Consider the following 16,056-nt stretch of genomic DNA (forward strand, 5'->3'; position numbering starts at 1 on the left):
GACAACGGTTACAGAAGCAAGCAGGCACTTATAACCTAAATCGGACTGTATTGGCGAGGTCACTGGTACAACGGGATTTGGGATGGTGGGACAGCGCCGGTTACCTGCTCCTCTATGACCCCGATGTCGGCCTGCGGCCGCACGCTGACCCTCCTGGCCGGGGGCAGCGGCAGAGTGTCCTTCGGGTGGAGCAGCGCCCCCAGCAGGGCCTCGGCGGCTCTCAGCTGCTCGGGGTCGACGTCGACGTCTCGCTTGCTGGGCTGGGCGCGGGCCGAGCCTGCGCCGGCGCCGGGGCGGCTCTCCGCCCCCGCCACCTCCTGCTCCTCTAGCACCGCCTCCAGGTCGGAGGCGGCGCGCGACGCGTGCGGGCTCTGGTGGGAAGTCGCGAACTCTGCAACACATTGGCCACACACTGTAAGGAAAGTGGACATTGCTCACACTCGTTTTGGTGTAGAACACGAACCAGCACTTTAGTGCAGAATGCGATCCACTGAGACAGGTCTGGGTGTCGTATTCGCAATTTCTGAGCTCTGTAGCACTCACCGACAAGCCAGAGCCTGTCAGTACATTGATCTACATTTTGAACGCAAGATAGCAGCGCTCCTTCGTGGCACGGACTCGACAAGTCTTTGCTAGATTTCCAGAGGTATGTGGCACAAGATTTTAGACTTATTTCTATGCCACCCATGTTTGCTAAAGTTATTGAAAAGACTGTGAGGTACTGGATGGGTTAAGGGGCTCCGGAACGCCCTATACTTGCAATGTTAAAATATCGCTTATAAATTACATCTTTCCTCACAAAGTATTTGAGGTAGGAAGTTGGACTTTTTACAGATTATTTATTGGAATATGGGCTACAACCTAACACAGGGATTTTACAAAATTTTAGTTCAGTTATTAAAGATGATTTTTTTCAATTGTAATGAAAATTCACAACATTTTTTTGCAATTTTTTATTTATATATTCAAAAATATACAGTTCTTTGGAAAAAGGCTGTGTTAAATTATGCAGAAGGTACTGTGTAACATTTACTGAAAGTTTGAAACAAATATGTTTGGAAGATCCTTAGAAAACATGTAATTAGTATGAGAAAATAAAAGTTTTGGGAATCGAGCGACAAAGATTGGATTAACTTTTTAGTGCATTCCAGGTCCATAGGATGGATTATCTTCATCCTCTGCAAACTCCTCCTCCAGCTTCCTCTTGTTCCTCCTCCTGTTTACTCTTGCTCGTATTTCTAGACTCTTTACAGCCCTGTCTGCAGCCTGAAGGCGTTCCTTGTCTAAAGCAAGCATCGCTCGTACCATGTTAGAACCTATCTTCATTCCCATATTTCTAAATACCTTGCACCTTACAATGTTGCCATCATTGAAAGTCGCAACAGCATCATACACACCAAAGTGAAGTGTTTCTATTCCAACAAATACAGTCTTGGGGATTCTCGACCATATAACACTATTTACACTTTCATTGGGGTTTTGAATTTTTCCATGAATACACTTTTTCAACAGTTCAGGTGCTGCTAAGTCTCTGAAAATAGGTTAGCCACAACACATACTTTATCTCACATCACTAAAATGTACCTGATGAACACGGACGTTAATAATAACACCATTTGACAGCAGTTTAACAGCGCCACAGTGGGTCACGCCCATGTAGAACACATTTCAAAAAAATTTAAAAATAGTTGTAGTCTTCGGAATTGAATAAATTATATATCTATTAAAAGGTAATAGTCTGCAGATTCAGAAAACGCAAAAAAGTAAAAATCGCACTTTTCATGATTTTGAGCCTTTCCTGAGCCCCTTAAACAAGAGGTTTCGAACGCTAGGCTTTTTTTCGATTTAACTATGGCGTTAGATTGTGTTGATCACAAAAGATTGCTCCAGAAGTTGGACCATTATTGAATACGGGGAGTAGCTCACAATTGGTTCACCTTTTGCTTTAACAACCGACAGCAAAAGGTCATTATTCACAGTGTTGAGAATGACTGTCGTGTGGGGTCTGAGTGGGGTACAGTCAAGTGCCCCAGGGATCAGTTTTAGGGCCACTCCTGTTCCTTACTTATATTCATGATATGCTCACTAATTTTACAGGTGATTCTAAAATATTTCTGTTTGCTGATGACACTAGCTTCGTAGTAAAGAATGTTGTGTGAATCACTAGCTCTGTTACAAATAGTGCAATTCTTAGCTTGTAAGAAATAAACTAACGCTAAATCACAGTAAGACTCAGATTTTATAGTTCCTAACACTCAATTCAACAAAACCCAACGTTTTAATTTCACTGAATGGTCACATGATTACTGAAACTGAATAGCTCAAATTACAAGGTCTTCAAGTTGACAGTAAACTGTCGCAGAAAACCCACTTTCAGGATCTTGTTCAAAGACTTAATGCTGCCATTTTTACAAGTACTATTCGAACGGTGTCTAAAGTAAGTGATCGTTCGATACGGAAATTAGTCTACTTTGCTTATTTTCATTCGCATACGTCGTATGGTGTTATATTTTGGGGTAACTCTTCCCATTATAAAAGGACATTTTTGCTCAGATGTGGGCGGTTCAGGCAATAAGTGGTGTAAATTTGCAAATCTCTTGTCAACCCCTGGTCACTAGTCTGGGTATTCTGTCATAGGTCTCTCTCTCTCTCTCTCTCTCTCTCTCTCTCTCTATATATATATATATATATATATATATATATATATATATATATATATATATATATATATACAGGGTGTTTCAAAAATGACCGGTATATTTGAAACGGCAATAAAAACTAAACGAGCAGCGATAGAAATACACCGTTTGTTGCAATATGCTTGGGACAACAGTACATTTTCAGGCGGACAAACTTTCGAAATTACAGTAGTTACAATTTTCAACAACAGATGGCGCTGCAAGTGATGTGAAAGTTATAGAAGACAACGCAGTCTGTGGGTGCGCCATTCTCTTCGTCGTCTTTCTGCTGTAAGCGTGTGCTGTTCACAACGTGCAAGTGTGCTGTAGACAACATGGTTTATTCCTTAGAACAGAGGATTTTTCTGGTGTTGGAATTCCACCGCCTAGAACACAGTGTTGTTGCAACAAGACGACGTTTTCAACGGAGGTTTAATGTAACCAAAGGACCGAAAAGCAATACAATAAAGGATCTGTTTGAAAAATTTCAACGGACTGGGAACGTGACGGATGAACGTGCTGGAAAGGTAGGGCGACCGCATACGGCAACCATAGAGGGCAACGTGCAGCTAGTGCAGCAGGTGATCCGACAGCGGCCTCGGGTTTCCGTTCGCCGTGTTGCAGCTGCGGTCCAAATGACGCCAACGTCCACGTATCGTCTCGTGCGCCAGAGTTTACACCTCTATCCGTACAAAATTCAAACGCGGCAACCCCTCAGCGCCGCTACCATTGCTGCACGAGAGACATTCGCTAACGATATAGTGCACAGGATTGATGACGGCGATATGCATGTGGGCAGCATTTGGTTTACTGACGAAGCTTATTTTTACCTGGACGGCTTCGTCAATAAACAGAACTGGCGCATATGGGGAACCGAAAAGCCCCATGTTGCAGTCCCATCGTCCCTGCATCCTCAAAAAGTACTGGTCTGGGCCGCCATTTCTTCCAAAGGCATCATTGGCCCATTTTTCAGATACGAAACGATTACTGCATCACGCTATCTGGACATTCTTCGTGAATTTGTGGCGGTACAAACTGCCTTAGACGACACTGCGAACACCTCGTGGTATATGCAAGATGGTGCCCGGCCACATCGCACGGCCGACGTCTTTAATTTCCTGAATGAATATTTCGATGATCGTGTGATTGCTTTGGGCTATCCGAAACATACAGGAGGTGGCGTGGATTGGCCTCCCTATTCGGCAGACATGAACCCCTGTGACTTCTTTCTGTGGGGACACTTGAAAGACCAGGTGTACCGCCAGAATGCAGAAACAATTGAACAGCTGAAGCAGTACATCTCATCTGCATGTGAAGCCATTCCGCCAGACACGTTGTCAAAGGTTTCGGGTAATTTCATTCAGAGACTACGCCATATTATTGCTACGCATGGTGGATATGTGGAAAATATCGTACTATAGAGTTTCCCAGACCGCAGCGCCATCTGTTGTTGAAAATTGTAACTACTGTAATTTCGAAAGTTTGTCTGCCTGAAAATGTACTGTTGTCCCAATATATATATATATATATATATATATATATATATATATATATATATATATAGAGAGAGAGAGAGAGAGAGAGAGAGAGAGAGAGAGGGAGAGAGAGAGAGAGACAGAGAGAGGCGAAACCAATGATCAGGAACAGTAAGGTCTTTGAAGGTCAACGATGGTCTAAAAGATGGGATGAACGTCCACTTACAAAAGGTGTTCGAAGTGGTGACCATTGGTATCAATGCAGTGCTGAAATCTTCTTGTCATAGATTGAGTGGTATTCCTTCGGCATTTATCGAAGCACATGATCTCTCTCGCATATCTTCAGGTGTAGTTTGAACGTCTTTATAAACAATGTGTTTCACGAACCCCCAGAAGAAAAAATACAGAGGCGCGCAAATAATAAATATTCGCCGAATACGGCGTATCTATCTAACGTGCCACTGACATGTAAACACCATTCGACGGATTCGCAACACAACACTAATAGGAACGGTAAGGCTAGTATGGTGAATGAAGCGGATGTGAATGATGTATTCCTTCGAAGAACAAGTCGATATGCTTCTCATTTACGGACAATGCCAACGAAATTCAGTGAGAGCCAGAGAGTTATACGCTGAAAGATATCCTCAACGTACTCACCGTACATGTCGTACATTTAAATATGTATATGATAAATTGAGAATAACTGGATCCTTAACGCATCAGAAACATATCTGGCAAAGGAAAGTTACTAACGAGGAAACGGAAACTGGTACTCTTGCCACTGTGGTTCGATATGTAGTTCGCATCTAATCTCGAGGGAACCTGACGTGAGCCAGAGTAGTGTTGTTCGTGTTCTGCATCGCCATAAACATCATCCTTACCATATCAGTCCCCACCGAGAATGCATAACACTGCATTCTGCCGAAGGCTTCAACTTCGGATTCAGAGGGATGACACGTTTATTAATTTGATTTTATTTACTAAGTAGGCTACATCACGAACCATGGAAATATTAATTGGCATAACATGCATTATTGGGCAACTGAAAATCCATGTTGGCTGCCGTAAGTTTCACACCAAAAACCGTGGTTGGTGAATGTATGGTGTGGGATTCTGGAGGACAGAATTATAGGCCCCTTTTTCATCAAAGGAAATCTTAAAGGTTGGAAGTACACCACATTCCTGCAAAAAAACATTACGTTCGTTATTGGAAGAAATACCTTTAGGAACAAGGAACAGAATGTGGTATCAACACGATGGGTGTCCAGCACATTTTTCGCTGATGGCTAGAAATGAGTTGCAGAGACAATTACCAGATCGTCGAATTGGACGCGGAGGAGATGTGTCGCGGCCAACTCGTTCGCCAGACTTGACGCCTCTGGATTTTTTCTTTTGGGGATTCGTAAAAGACATTGTTTATAAAGACATTCCAACTACACCTGAAGATGTGCGAGAGAGAATTGTCAGAGTGTCCTTCGATAAGTGCCGATGTGATAAGGAATACCACTCAATCTATGATAAGAAGATTGCAGCACTGCATTGATACCAGTGGTCATCAGTTCGAACACCTTCTGTAAATGGACATTCATGCCGTCTTTTTGACCATCGTTGACCTTCAAAAACCTTACTGCTACACATCACTGGATTCGTCTCGATAGCCGCTGTCAGAAAATAAGTACCAAACTATAGTATCCCATTTAAAGAAAAAAAGTTGACCTTCATATCTTTGACGCGACCCCACCTGGCAACAAAAAATCAACATGATATTATGGCCCCCGTTGTCCCATGTAAGTTTTCAGCTCCTGTCATACTTTCGGTGGTATTCTTGGTGGTAATAGTTAGTTACTCACCCTATATATATGTTCCTAATTGTCGTTTCTTGTTAAGAATATCAGCGTATTCCAAGAATTAGCAGCTTTCACTCAGTTAATATAGCCAGAAATCCAATCTGCATTTGGACAGCACTTCCATGACTCTTGTGCAGAAAGGTTTGTGGTGTACTGCCGCATCCATTTTCAATGAGCTACCACAAGAATTCAAAAATCTTAGCAGGAATCCACGCGTTTTCAAATCAGAACTGAAGAGTTTCCTCAGGGGTCACTCCTTCTATTCTGTCAAGGAGTTCCTCGAAAAATTAAGCTGATTCCTATGTTATGTTGTTGATTGCACTTACTTAAACTTTTGGCTTGTCTTTTTTTTTTGGGTTCATAAACATTTTATTTCATCTGTTCTTACTTTGATGTTGTTATTTCATTTACTTACAGGTTCCATAACCTTCGAGATTTGCTCCTCAATTTGATCCTACGGAACTATACATGTAAAATAAAAAAAGATGTTTATGCACCGGTCATGCAGTTCTAGTAAACTACTTGTCGGTGATCAAACGAAGCTATATAATTCCAGGGTCTCATATATCTATTATACACTCCTGGAAATGGAAAAAAGAACACATTGACACCGGTGTGTCAGACCCACCATACTTGCTCCGGACACTGCGAGAGAGTTGTACAAGCAATGATCACACGCACGGCACGGCGGACACACCAGGAACCGCGGTGTTGGCCGTCGAATGGCGCTAGCTGCGCAGCATTTGTGCACCGCCGCCGTCAGTGTCAGCCAGTTTGCCGTGCCATACGGAGCTCCATCGCAGTCTCTAACACTGGTAGCATGCCGCGACAGCGTGGACGTGAACCGTATGTGCAGTTGACGGACTTTGAGCGAGGGCGTATAGTGGGCATGCGGGAGGCCGGGTGGACGTACCGCCGAATTGCTCAACACGTGGGGCGTGAGGTCTCCACAGTACATCGATGTTGTCGCCAGTGGTCGGCGGAAGGTGCACGTGCCCGTCGACCTGGGACCGGACCGCAGCGACGCACGGATGCACGCCAAGACCGTAGGATCCTACGCAGTGCCGTAGGGGACCGCACCGCCACTTCCCAGCAAATTAGGGACACTGTTGCTCCTGGGGTATCGGCGAGGACCATTCGCAACCGTCTCCATGAAGCTGGGCTACGGTCCCGCACACCGTTAGGCCGTCTTCCGCTCACGCCCCAACATCGTGCAGCCCGCCTCCAGTGGTGTCGCGACAGGCGTGAATGGAGGGACGAATGGAGACGTGTCGTCTTCAGCGATGAGAGTCGCTTCTGCCTTGGTGCCAATGATGGTCGTATGCGTGTTTGGCGCCGTGCAGGTGAGCGCCACAATCAGGACTGCATACGACCGAGGCACACAGGGCCAACACCCGGCATCATGGTGTGGGGAGCGATCTCCTACACTGGCCGTACACCACTGGTGATCGTCGAGGGGACACTGAATAGTGCACGGTACATCCAAACCGTCATCGAACCCATCGTTCTACCATTCCTAGACCGGCAAGGGAACTTGCTGTTCCAACAGGACAATGCACGTCCGCATGTATCCCGTGCCACCCAACGTGCTCTAGAAGGTGTAAGTCAACTACCCTGGCCAGCAAGATCTCCGGATCTGTCCCCCATTGAGCATGTTTGGGACTGGATGAAGCGTCGTCTCACGCGGTCTGCACGTCCAGCACGAACGCTGGTCCAACTGAGGCGCCAGGTGGAAATGGCATGGCAAGCCGTTCCACAGGACTACATCCAGCATCTCTACGATCGTCTCCATGGGAGAATAGCAGCCTGCATTGCTGCGAAAGGTGGATATACACTGTACTAGTGCCGACATTGTGCATGCTCTGTTGCCTGTGTCTATGTGCCTGTGGTTCTGTCATTGTGATCATGTGATGTATCTGACCCCAGGAATGTGTCAATAAAGTTTCCCCTTCCTGGGACACTGAATTCACGGTGTTCTTATTTCAATTTCCAGGAGTGTATTTCAAGGGCGGATCATGGCCATTAATAGTTCCTCTACCGATAATTAGGTTGGTAAACTAATAACCACATTCAAGGCAAATGGGAGATTAGTTCACGATACCGAAGCGTGTTTACTTCGACACTGACTCATCAAATGACGTGATGCAAAGCTGTATTTTGGGGTAAAGTTCGTATATGTCACAGCTAATCCAGTCTCAAAAACAATGCCCATCACAGACAAAACTTGTGCATGTGCTGGAAAAATGTCTGAAGTGCTGAGTTAGAAATGTCGTAGTGTTTATCGGTAAGGTGGTTAGTTGCTGCAGTCGATGGTAGGTGTTGTAATCTCAGGCAACGAAAACTCAGAACACAATTTCCTTTGAAAATTGAGTAAACCACTCGTTTCACTCCTGTGCCACTGCTTCTGTCATTGTTTTTCACACTTCCGTAAATTTTTCCCTTCCTGCCGCCCCCCCCCCCCCCCAACTCTCCAGCTAAGTAATAATAAGTTACTAGTTACCTGATTCCTGATCATAAAAAAATTCTGTATATTACATACAGCCTTGAATGGGTTAAGGATCATTTATGTTTTGGATGTTGTGTCACTTCTTATCTTCCGTGTTAGCTAACAAAATGTAAGAAAACCCGCAGGTAACACGCGCAATAACGCGATATATAGCGATTCTATGTTTGAAATGGACGTAAAATAGAAAAATACAAAAAGTTTCGTTCTTTGAAGCGAAAAAGCTGCAGAATGTAAGGTAAATGGAAACTGACAGCATACACGACTAATAGCGTCGTGTGAGGTGTGTGTGAACAGACAAGTAAATGTAATTTTTCCAAATTTACAATCATTCAGCAAAACCTTTGAGCACAGCAAAAGCTAAAAATACAGAATGCTTCAAATCAGCGATATCTGTCACTAACTGTAAACTACATGGAAATTAATGAAGAATATTTTGCACCTAATTATGCTTCCCTTATTTATGTAAATAACTTGGATCAAAATTTATAAAAACTTCACAAGAGGTTAACATGTTTTCTTCTTTCAGAAAGAAAATAACAATTACTAGAGATAGCACTTAAAATGTAGAAATATATTTGAGTACCATAATAACAAAACTGTGAAGTAGTATCTTATATAAGCTGAAATTTCTCTCCAGGCTTAACGATTTTTCTATTTCCTGTTTCCATCCTATGTGGGTACCCCTGAGCCACTGTATACCTCTGATGGACAAAGTACTGGTGGATAGTCTTTGTTACAGTGGGCATGCACATGGCCTTTGTTGCTGGACACATGGGCAGCTTTGTTTACAGTTGTCACAGGGACAGCCTTTATTTACAGTGGACAGTTGGATGCCTTTGTTTACATAGAATTTCTGGTGGGTCTTTGTATACAATGGACAAGTGGGCAGCCTTTGTTTACTGCAGTCACATGGACAGCCTTTGCTTGCAATAGACAGCTGGATGGCCTTTGTTTACAGGGAACATGCAGTGGTCATTTCCTTGCATTGGAAAATAGGGCAGCCTTTGTTTACAGTGGACAGCTGGATCGCCTTTGTTTACAGAGAATTAGTCGTGGACCTTTGTTTATAGTGGCTTGTAGGTAGCCTTTGTTTACAGTGATCATGGAGCCAGCCTTTGTTTATAGTGGACAGCTGAATGGCCATTGTTTACAGAGAACACGTAGTGGGCATTTGTTCACAGTGGACAGTTGGGCAGCCTTTGTTTACAGTGGTTACACGGACAGCCTTTGTTTGGAGAGCTGTATTACCTTTATTTATAGAGAACATCTAGCTTGCCTTTTTTTACAGAGGACACATGGGTGACCTTAGTTTACAGTGGCCACAGGGACAGCTTTTGCTTACAGTGAACAGTTTGAAGGCCTTTGCTTACAAATAAATGTGGTCAGCCTTTGTTCACGGTGACAGGTGGGTAGCGTTTATTTACAGTGGTCGTGGGGATAGCCTTTGGTTACAGTAGATCGCTGGATCGCCTTTGTTTACAGAGAACATGTGCTGGGTGTTTGTTCACAGTGGACAGGTGGGTAGCATTCGTCTACAGTGGTCACAGGGTCAGCCTTTGTTTACAGTGGAGAGCTGGATTACCTTCATTAACAGAGAACATTTAGCATGCCTTTGTTTACAGTGGATGGCAGGTAGCCTCTGCTTACAGTGCTCACAAGGACAGCTTTTGTTTAAAGTGGACAGCTCCAAGGCCTTTGCTTATAAATAAGTTGTGGTCAGCCTTTGTTTACAGTGACAGGTACATAGCATTGATTTACACTGGGCATGGGGACAGCCTTTGTTTAAAAATGTGGACAGCTAGATGGCTGTTGTTTACAGAGAACATGTGGCAGCCCTTTGTTTACATTGGATAGGTGGCAGCCGTTGTTTACAGTGGCCACAGGGATAGCCTTTGTTTACAGTAGACACATGGATGGCCTTTGTTTACATAGAACATGTGGCAGGCCTTTATTTCCAGTGGTCAGTTGGGCAGCCTTTGTTTACAATGGTCACATGAACAGCCTTTTCTACTGTGGACAGCTGGATGGCCTTTGTTTACAGAGAACACTTAGTGGTGAGCCTTGGTTTCCGGTGGACAGGTGGTCAGCCTTTGTGTACAGTGGTCATGGGGACAGGCTTTGTTTACAGTTGACAGCTGGGTGGTCTTTGTTTACAGAGAACATATGGCAGGTCTTTGTTTACAGTGGGGTCTTTGTTTACAGTGGACAAGTGGGCAGGTTCTGCTTACAGTGGAGGCATGGATGGTCTTCATTTACACTTACCTCTGACAGTGCGTCGCTGCCCGGCATCCCCCGCATGGTAGAGCACGAACTCCTCCCCTGGCCTGGGTTCCGTGATGACGGACACCTCAGCCGGTCGAGGCAAGGCGGGCGCAGCCAGAAGCGCCAACATCAACAACCTGAAACAAGCAACAGATAGGGCCATGTAATTATATTCAGCCACACATTTTAGGTTATTTATTTCCCAATTTACACACATATCACTTAATCACGCTAAATTCAGAGACAGTGCTACTAGATCGCTGATAATGGCAGAAATCGGAAATGGAGTGCAGTCGACGCGAAATGTTCCGACTTCTGCTAACGTTACTCAATGAGAACTAGGGGACAATTGGGCTTCAAGCTAAGGTCAGGAACTGAACACTGAACAGGCTTTAAAATTGTATTTTGTTGTTTCGCTCCTCATATCCGAGATAATCCCTATTATATATAAAAAATATTTGCTGGTTTGACGTTCATTGAACCTTGTCATGACCTTGAACAATATATCATTTTATTCGTAAAATTTGCGACTCTTTCCAAATCTTAAACCAAACGCTAGGGTTCGCATTTTAAAAAATCACTTTAGTCTCCAAATCACCTTGAAAATCACGATCAAGGCCACGGCCGTTAGTACCAGTATAAAAGCGTGACTCTCTCTTCCACCATACAACTTTTGTCTGAAACATTTTGCTGTATCTCATCTCCATTCCGAGTTGTTCGCCATTATGGATTAGAATGGTCCGCCCTGTATAATTAAGGCGATACGGCCTGTGATCCCTCCAGTGCAGTTCCACACCGGGTTCTAACTCTTACGGAAATCGACGAGTAATGAGGTTAATGGCCGTATGTGGTTCGAGGACTATTCGGAAAGTAAGGTCCGACCAGTCACGATACGGAAACCACTTTGGAAATCAAAAATTTTTTGTTTACAGCAGTTAGCCACAACTTCCAGCTACTCCTCTGCATGGACACTTCTCCGACTTTTGTCGTAGCGATGTAACAACTTTCCAGTACCCTCGTCATACCAGACAGCCACCTGTGCCTACACTGGTCTGCAGCTCGTTGTCTTTGCCAAAATGTTTTCTTCATAAGCAGCGATTTATGTGAGCAGGGATGAAACTTCTTGTTGTTGTTGTGGTCTTCAGTCCAGAGACTGGTTTGATGCAGCTCTCCATCCTACTCTATCCTGTGCAAGCTACTTCATCTCCCAGTACCTACTGCAACTTACATCCTTCTGAACCTGCTTAGTGTATTCATCTCTTGGTCTCCCTCTCCTATTTTTACCCTCCACGCTCTCCTCCAATACTAAACTTGTGATCCTTTGATGCCTCGGAACATGTCCTATCAACCAATCCCTTCTTCTAATCAAGTTGTGCCACAAATTCCTCTTCTCCCCAATTCTGTTCAGTACCTCCTCATTAGTTACGTGCTCTATCAATCTTCAGCATTCTTCTGTAGCACCACGTTTCGAAAGCCACTATTCTCAAAACTATTTATCGTCCATGTTTCACTTCCATACATGGCTACAATCTATACAATTTTGGGGGAGCAAATTACGGGCTGTATTATGGGTGATCAAACACTTCCCAAACGAAAACGCTGCAGGAGCATCTTCATTGCCCCTGAAGAGCGTGGCTGAGAACTTTATGACAGTTGTGTTATGGGGGGTGCATAACATCAGGCGAAATCTCTCAACAGGCCCTCGTACTTGGCGAGAGACACTGTCTTCTAGCCATGTTTATGTGGTCACTATTCTCTCAGAACTGAAAATAACGACGTGACGTGATCGACGGGAATACTAGAGGCACTGCCCAACACATCTGTGCAAATCTTAATCGGATGTTCTTTGTGGTTTCCGTTTCGCACCCGATCGGAACTTACTTTGCGAATAGGTCTCATATAAGCTGAGAATTTGGCTCTGACGAGAACCGTCATGGGTACTCTGTGCCGTTGCAGCAACCACCGCAGGTTATCAACATTTAAGTAAGTTTGGACGTGGTATTATAGTTGGCACACGACCGATGGGACACAGCATTTCCGATGTAGCGATGAAGTGGGGATTTTCCTGAACGACTATGAGTGTACCGTGAATATCAGGAATCCTGAAAAACATCAAATCTCCGACATCGATGCAGCCCGAAAGAGATCGTACAAGAATGGGACCCAAGACGACTGAACAGAATCGTTCAACTTGACAGCACAGCCCTCGCTCATTAAGTGACAGCGTGACAACCATACAATGCAACGTCATCGATATGGCTGTTGGAGCAGAAGGCCCACTCGTATACCGTTGATGACTGCACAACACAAAGCTTTATGATTCGCCTGGGCCCATCGACAGCGACATTGGACTCTTGATGAGTGGAAACATGTTGCCTGGTTGGACGAGTTTCGTTTCAAATTGTATCGAGTGGATGGACGTTACGGGTATGGAGACAACTTCATCAATCTGTGAACCCTGCATGTCAGCAGGGGACTATTCAAGCTGATGGAGGCTCTGTAATGGTGTGGCGTTTGTGCAGATTGAGTGACACGGGACCCCTTATACGTCTACATACGACCGCGATTGGTGACACGTACGTAAGCATCCTCTCTGATCACCTGCATCCATTCATGTCCATTGTGCATTTCGACGGACTTGGTCAATTCCAGCAGGACAATACGACAGTCCAGAATTGCTACAGAGTGGCTCCAGGAGCACTCTTCTGGGTTTAAACTCTTCCGCTGGCCACCAAACTCCCCATATCTGAGATGCCTTGCAATGGCTGTTCAGAAGAGATCGCCACCCCCTCATACTCTTACGGATTTATGGACAGCCCTTCAGGATTCATGGTTTCAGTTCCCTCCAGCACTACTTCAGACATTAGTTGAGTCCATGCATGGCACGTTGTGCTGTGGCACTTCTGCGTGCTCGCGGGGGACCTACGCAATATTAGGCAGGTGTGCCACTTTCTTTGGCTCCTCAGTGGATATACAGGGTTATTACAAATGATTGAAGCGATTTCACAGCTCTACAATAACTTTATTATTTGAGATATTTTCACACTGCCTTGCACACACATACAAAAACTCAAAAAGTTTTTTTAGTCATTCACAAATGTTCGATATGTGCCCCTTTAGTGATTCGGCAGACATCAAGCCGATAATCAAGTTCCTCCCACACTCGGCGCAGCATGTCCCCATCAATGAGTTCGAAAGCATCGTCGATGCGAGCTCGCAGTTCTGGCACGTTTCTTGGTAGAGGATGTTTAAACACTGAATCTTTCACATAACCCCACAGAAAGAAATCGCATGGGGTTAAGTCGGGAGAGCGTGGAGGCCGTGACATGAATTGCTGATCGTGATCTCCACCACGACCGATCCGTCGGTTTTCCAATCTCCTGTTTAAGAAATGCCGAACATCACGATGGAAGTGCGGTGGAGCACCATTCTTTTGAAAGATGAAGTCGGCGCTGTCGGTCTCCAGTTGTGGCACGAGCCAATTTATTAGTCGACTTCCGCGGGCTACGCGTGAAGCTTGCCCGCACGCGTTCAACCTTTTCTTCGCTCTCTGCAGGGCGACCCGTCGATTTCCCCTTACAGAGGCATCCAGAAGCTTTAAACTGCGCATACCATCGCCGAATGGAGTTAGCAGTTGGTGGACCTATGTTGAACTTCGTCCTGAAATGTCGTTGCACTGTTATGACTGACTGATGTGAGTGCATTTCAAGCACGACATACGCTTTCTCGGCTCCTGTCGCCATTTTGTCTCACTGCGCTCTCGAGCGCTCTGGCGGCAGAAACCTCAAGTGCGGCTTCAGCCGAACAAAACTTTATGAGTCTTTCTACGTATCTGTAGTGTGTCGTGACCATATGTCAATGAATGGAGCTACAGTGAATTTATGAAATCGCTTCAATCATTTGTAATAGCCCTGTATACTCCGCCCCTGATGGACAATCAACAACACCACAGCAAAATGTCGGCAGTTTGCAAAAACAGCCTGTTCCATCAGCAACATTGCCTGGATAGTCGGTAATACAGCGATACACTGCAGCCTCTTTACAGCAATTTTGACGACAACATGCAATCGTGAAGTAAGGACCGTGTAAACGCAACTTTAAGCAGATGCTTCAGCGCCTTTTAGGTGAGCTTGCAATGCATCGGGACAAATGTTTCTACCTCTCTCCCCTACTTACCTCCCCTCCATATATAATCCCCCCCCCTTACTATCTTCCCTGTCGGCTGTGTTGTCCGTTACGCAACCTCCGACCCCTGCTGTTAACTTGCTGTTAGCTTGTCCCACTAACTGTGACATATTGCCCGCTGCACGGAGGAGATGCAGCTGTGTGTCGTAACTCCAGGAAGTCTTCTGCCTGTCCCTGGAGAGGGGAAGGAGAGAAAGAGAGAGGTAGAGGGGAGGGGAGGCCACACACACACACACACACACACACACACACACACACAGTGTTAGCGACACTGTCGCTTTCCATCGTGGGCGCCGTTGCAGAATCGCTCACAGCGCACTTCGTATCCTCTCTTGCTCCCGGCGCGTACTACTCTCAAAGCTGCCTTACCAGTTTCCCGCACCAAGTTCCCAACGACTGGTTCTTGTAATCCTCTATTTCTAAATATTTCACTTTCCACAGCCACTCTCTTTCACCTTAAAAGGGTTTGAGGTACCGCTACCAGTCACAAAATTTGTTGCCTCCTAAATTATTCATTTAGTGACATTTCGAGGTGATACCTCATCATCAGGCTACACTGCCATTACAAAAGCATTTAACATAAGTGTATACAGGTATTAAAGTTTCCTTACATGACTGTTGTGATCATCTTTGTTCTTGTGGCGTGACATCCTTCTCGTGATGTACTGAGGAATCACTATTTCCAGGGCTCACTTGGATTTCTTCACAATTGTTCACAAACTTCACAAGGGTGACTTTACAATGGTATAACACAAAACAAATCAGCAGTGCAGAAAACAAGTTTTGACCGCCATCTTGTTTTCTGCACTGCTGATTTGCTTTGTGTTATCGTATTATAAAGTCACCCTTGTGAAGTTTGTGAACGATGGTGGAGAAATCCAAGTGAGCCATGGAAATAGCGATACCTTGGTACAACACGAGAAGGATGTCACGCCAGAAGATCAAAGATGATCACAGTAGTTATGTAAAGCAACTTTGGTACCTGTATACACTTCTGTTAAGTGTTTTTGTAATGCTAGTATAGCCTGATGATGAAGTATCACCTCAATATGTGTCGCTACATAAATAATTTAGGAGTCAACAAATCTTGTGACTGGTAG

General features: G+C 44.8%; 1 protein-coding gene across 1 annotated transcript in view; it reads right to left on the reverse strand.

Moving 5' to 3' along the window:
* LOC126108950 (mucin-5AC-like) overlaps nucleotides 1–16,056 on the reverse strand; it is a 329,782-nt gene that overhangs the window by 150,217 nt on the left and 163,509 nt on the right. Inside the window, exons 2-3 of the mRNA XM_049914334.1 lie at nucleotides 10,772–10,908; nucleotides 105–391 (exon numbers count right to left, since the gene is read on the reverse strand). Of these exons, the coding sequence (XP_049770291.1) occupies nucleotides 105–391; nucleotides 10,772–10,908 (424 nt within the window). The remainder of the gene's footprint in view (nucleotides 1–104; nucleotides 392–10,771; nucleotides 10,909–16,056) is intronic.

Source organism: Schistocerca cancellata, chromosome 11 (assembly GCF_023864275.1).
Source record: "Schistocerca cancellata isolate TAMUIC-IGC-003103 chromosome 11, iqSchCanc2.1, whole genome shotgun sequence".
In the NCBI taxonomy this organism is placed as follows: domain Eukaryota; kingdom Metazoa; phylum Arthropoda; class Insecta; order Orthoptera; family Acrididae; genus Schistocerca; species Schistocerca cancellata.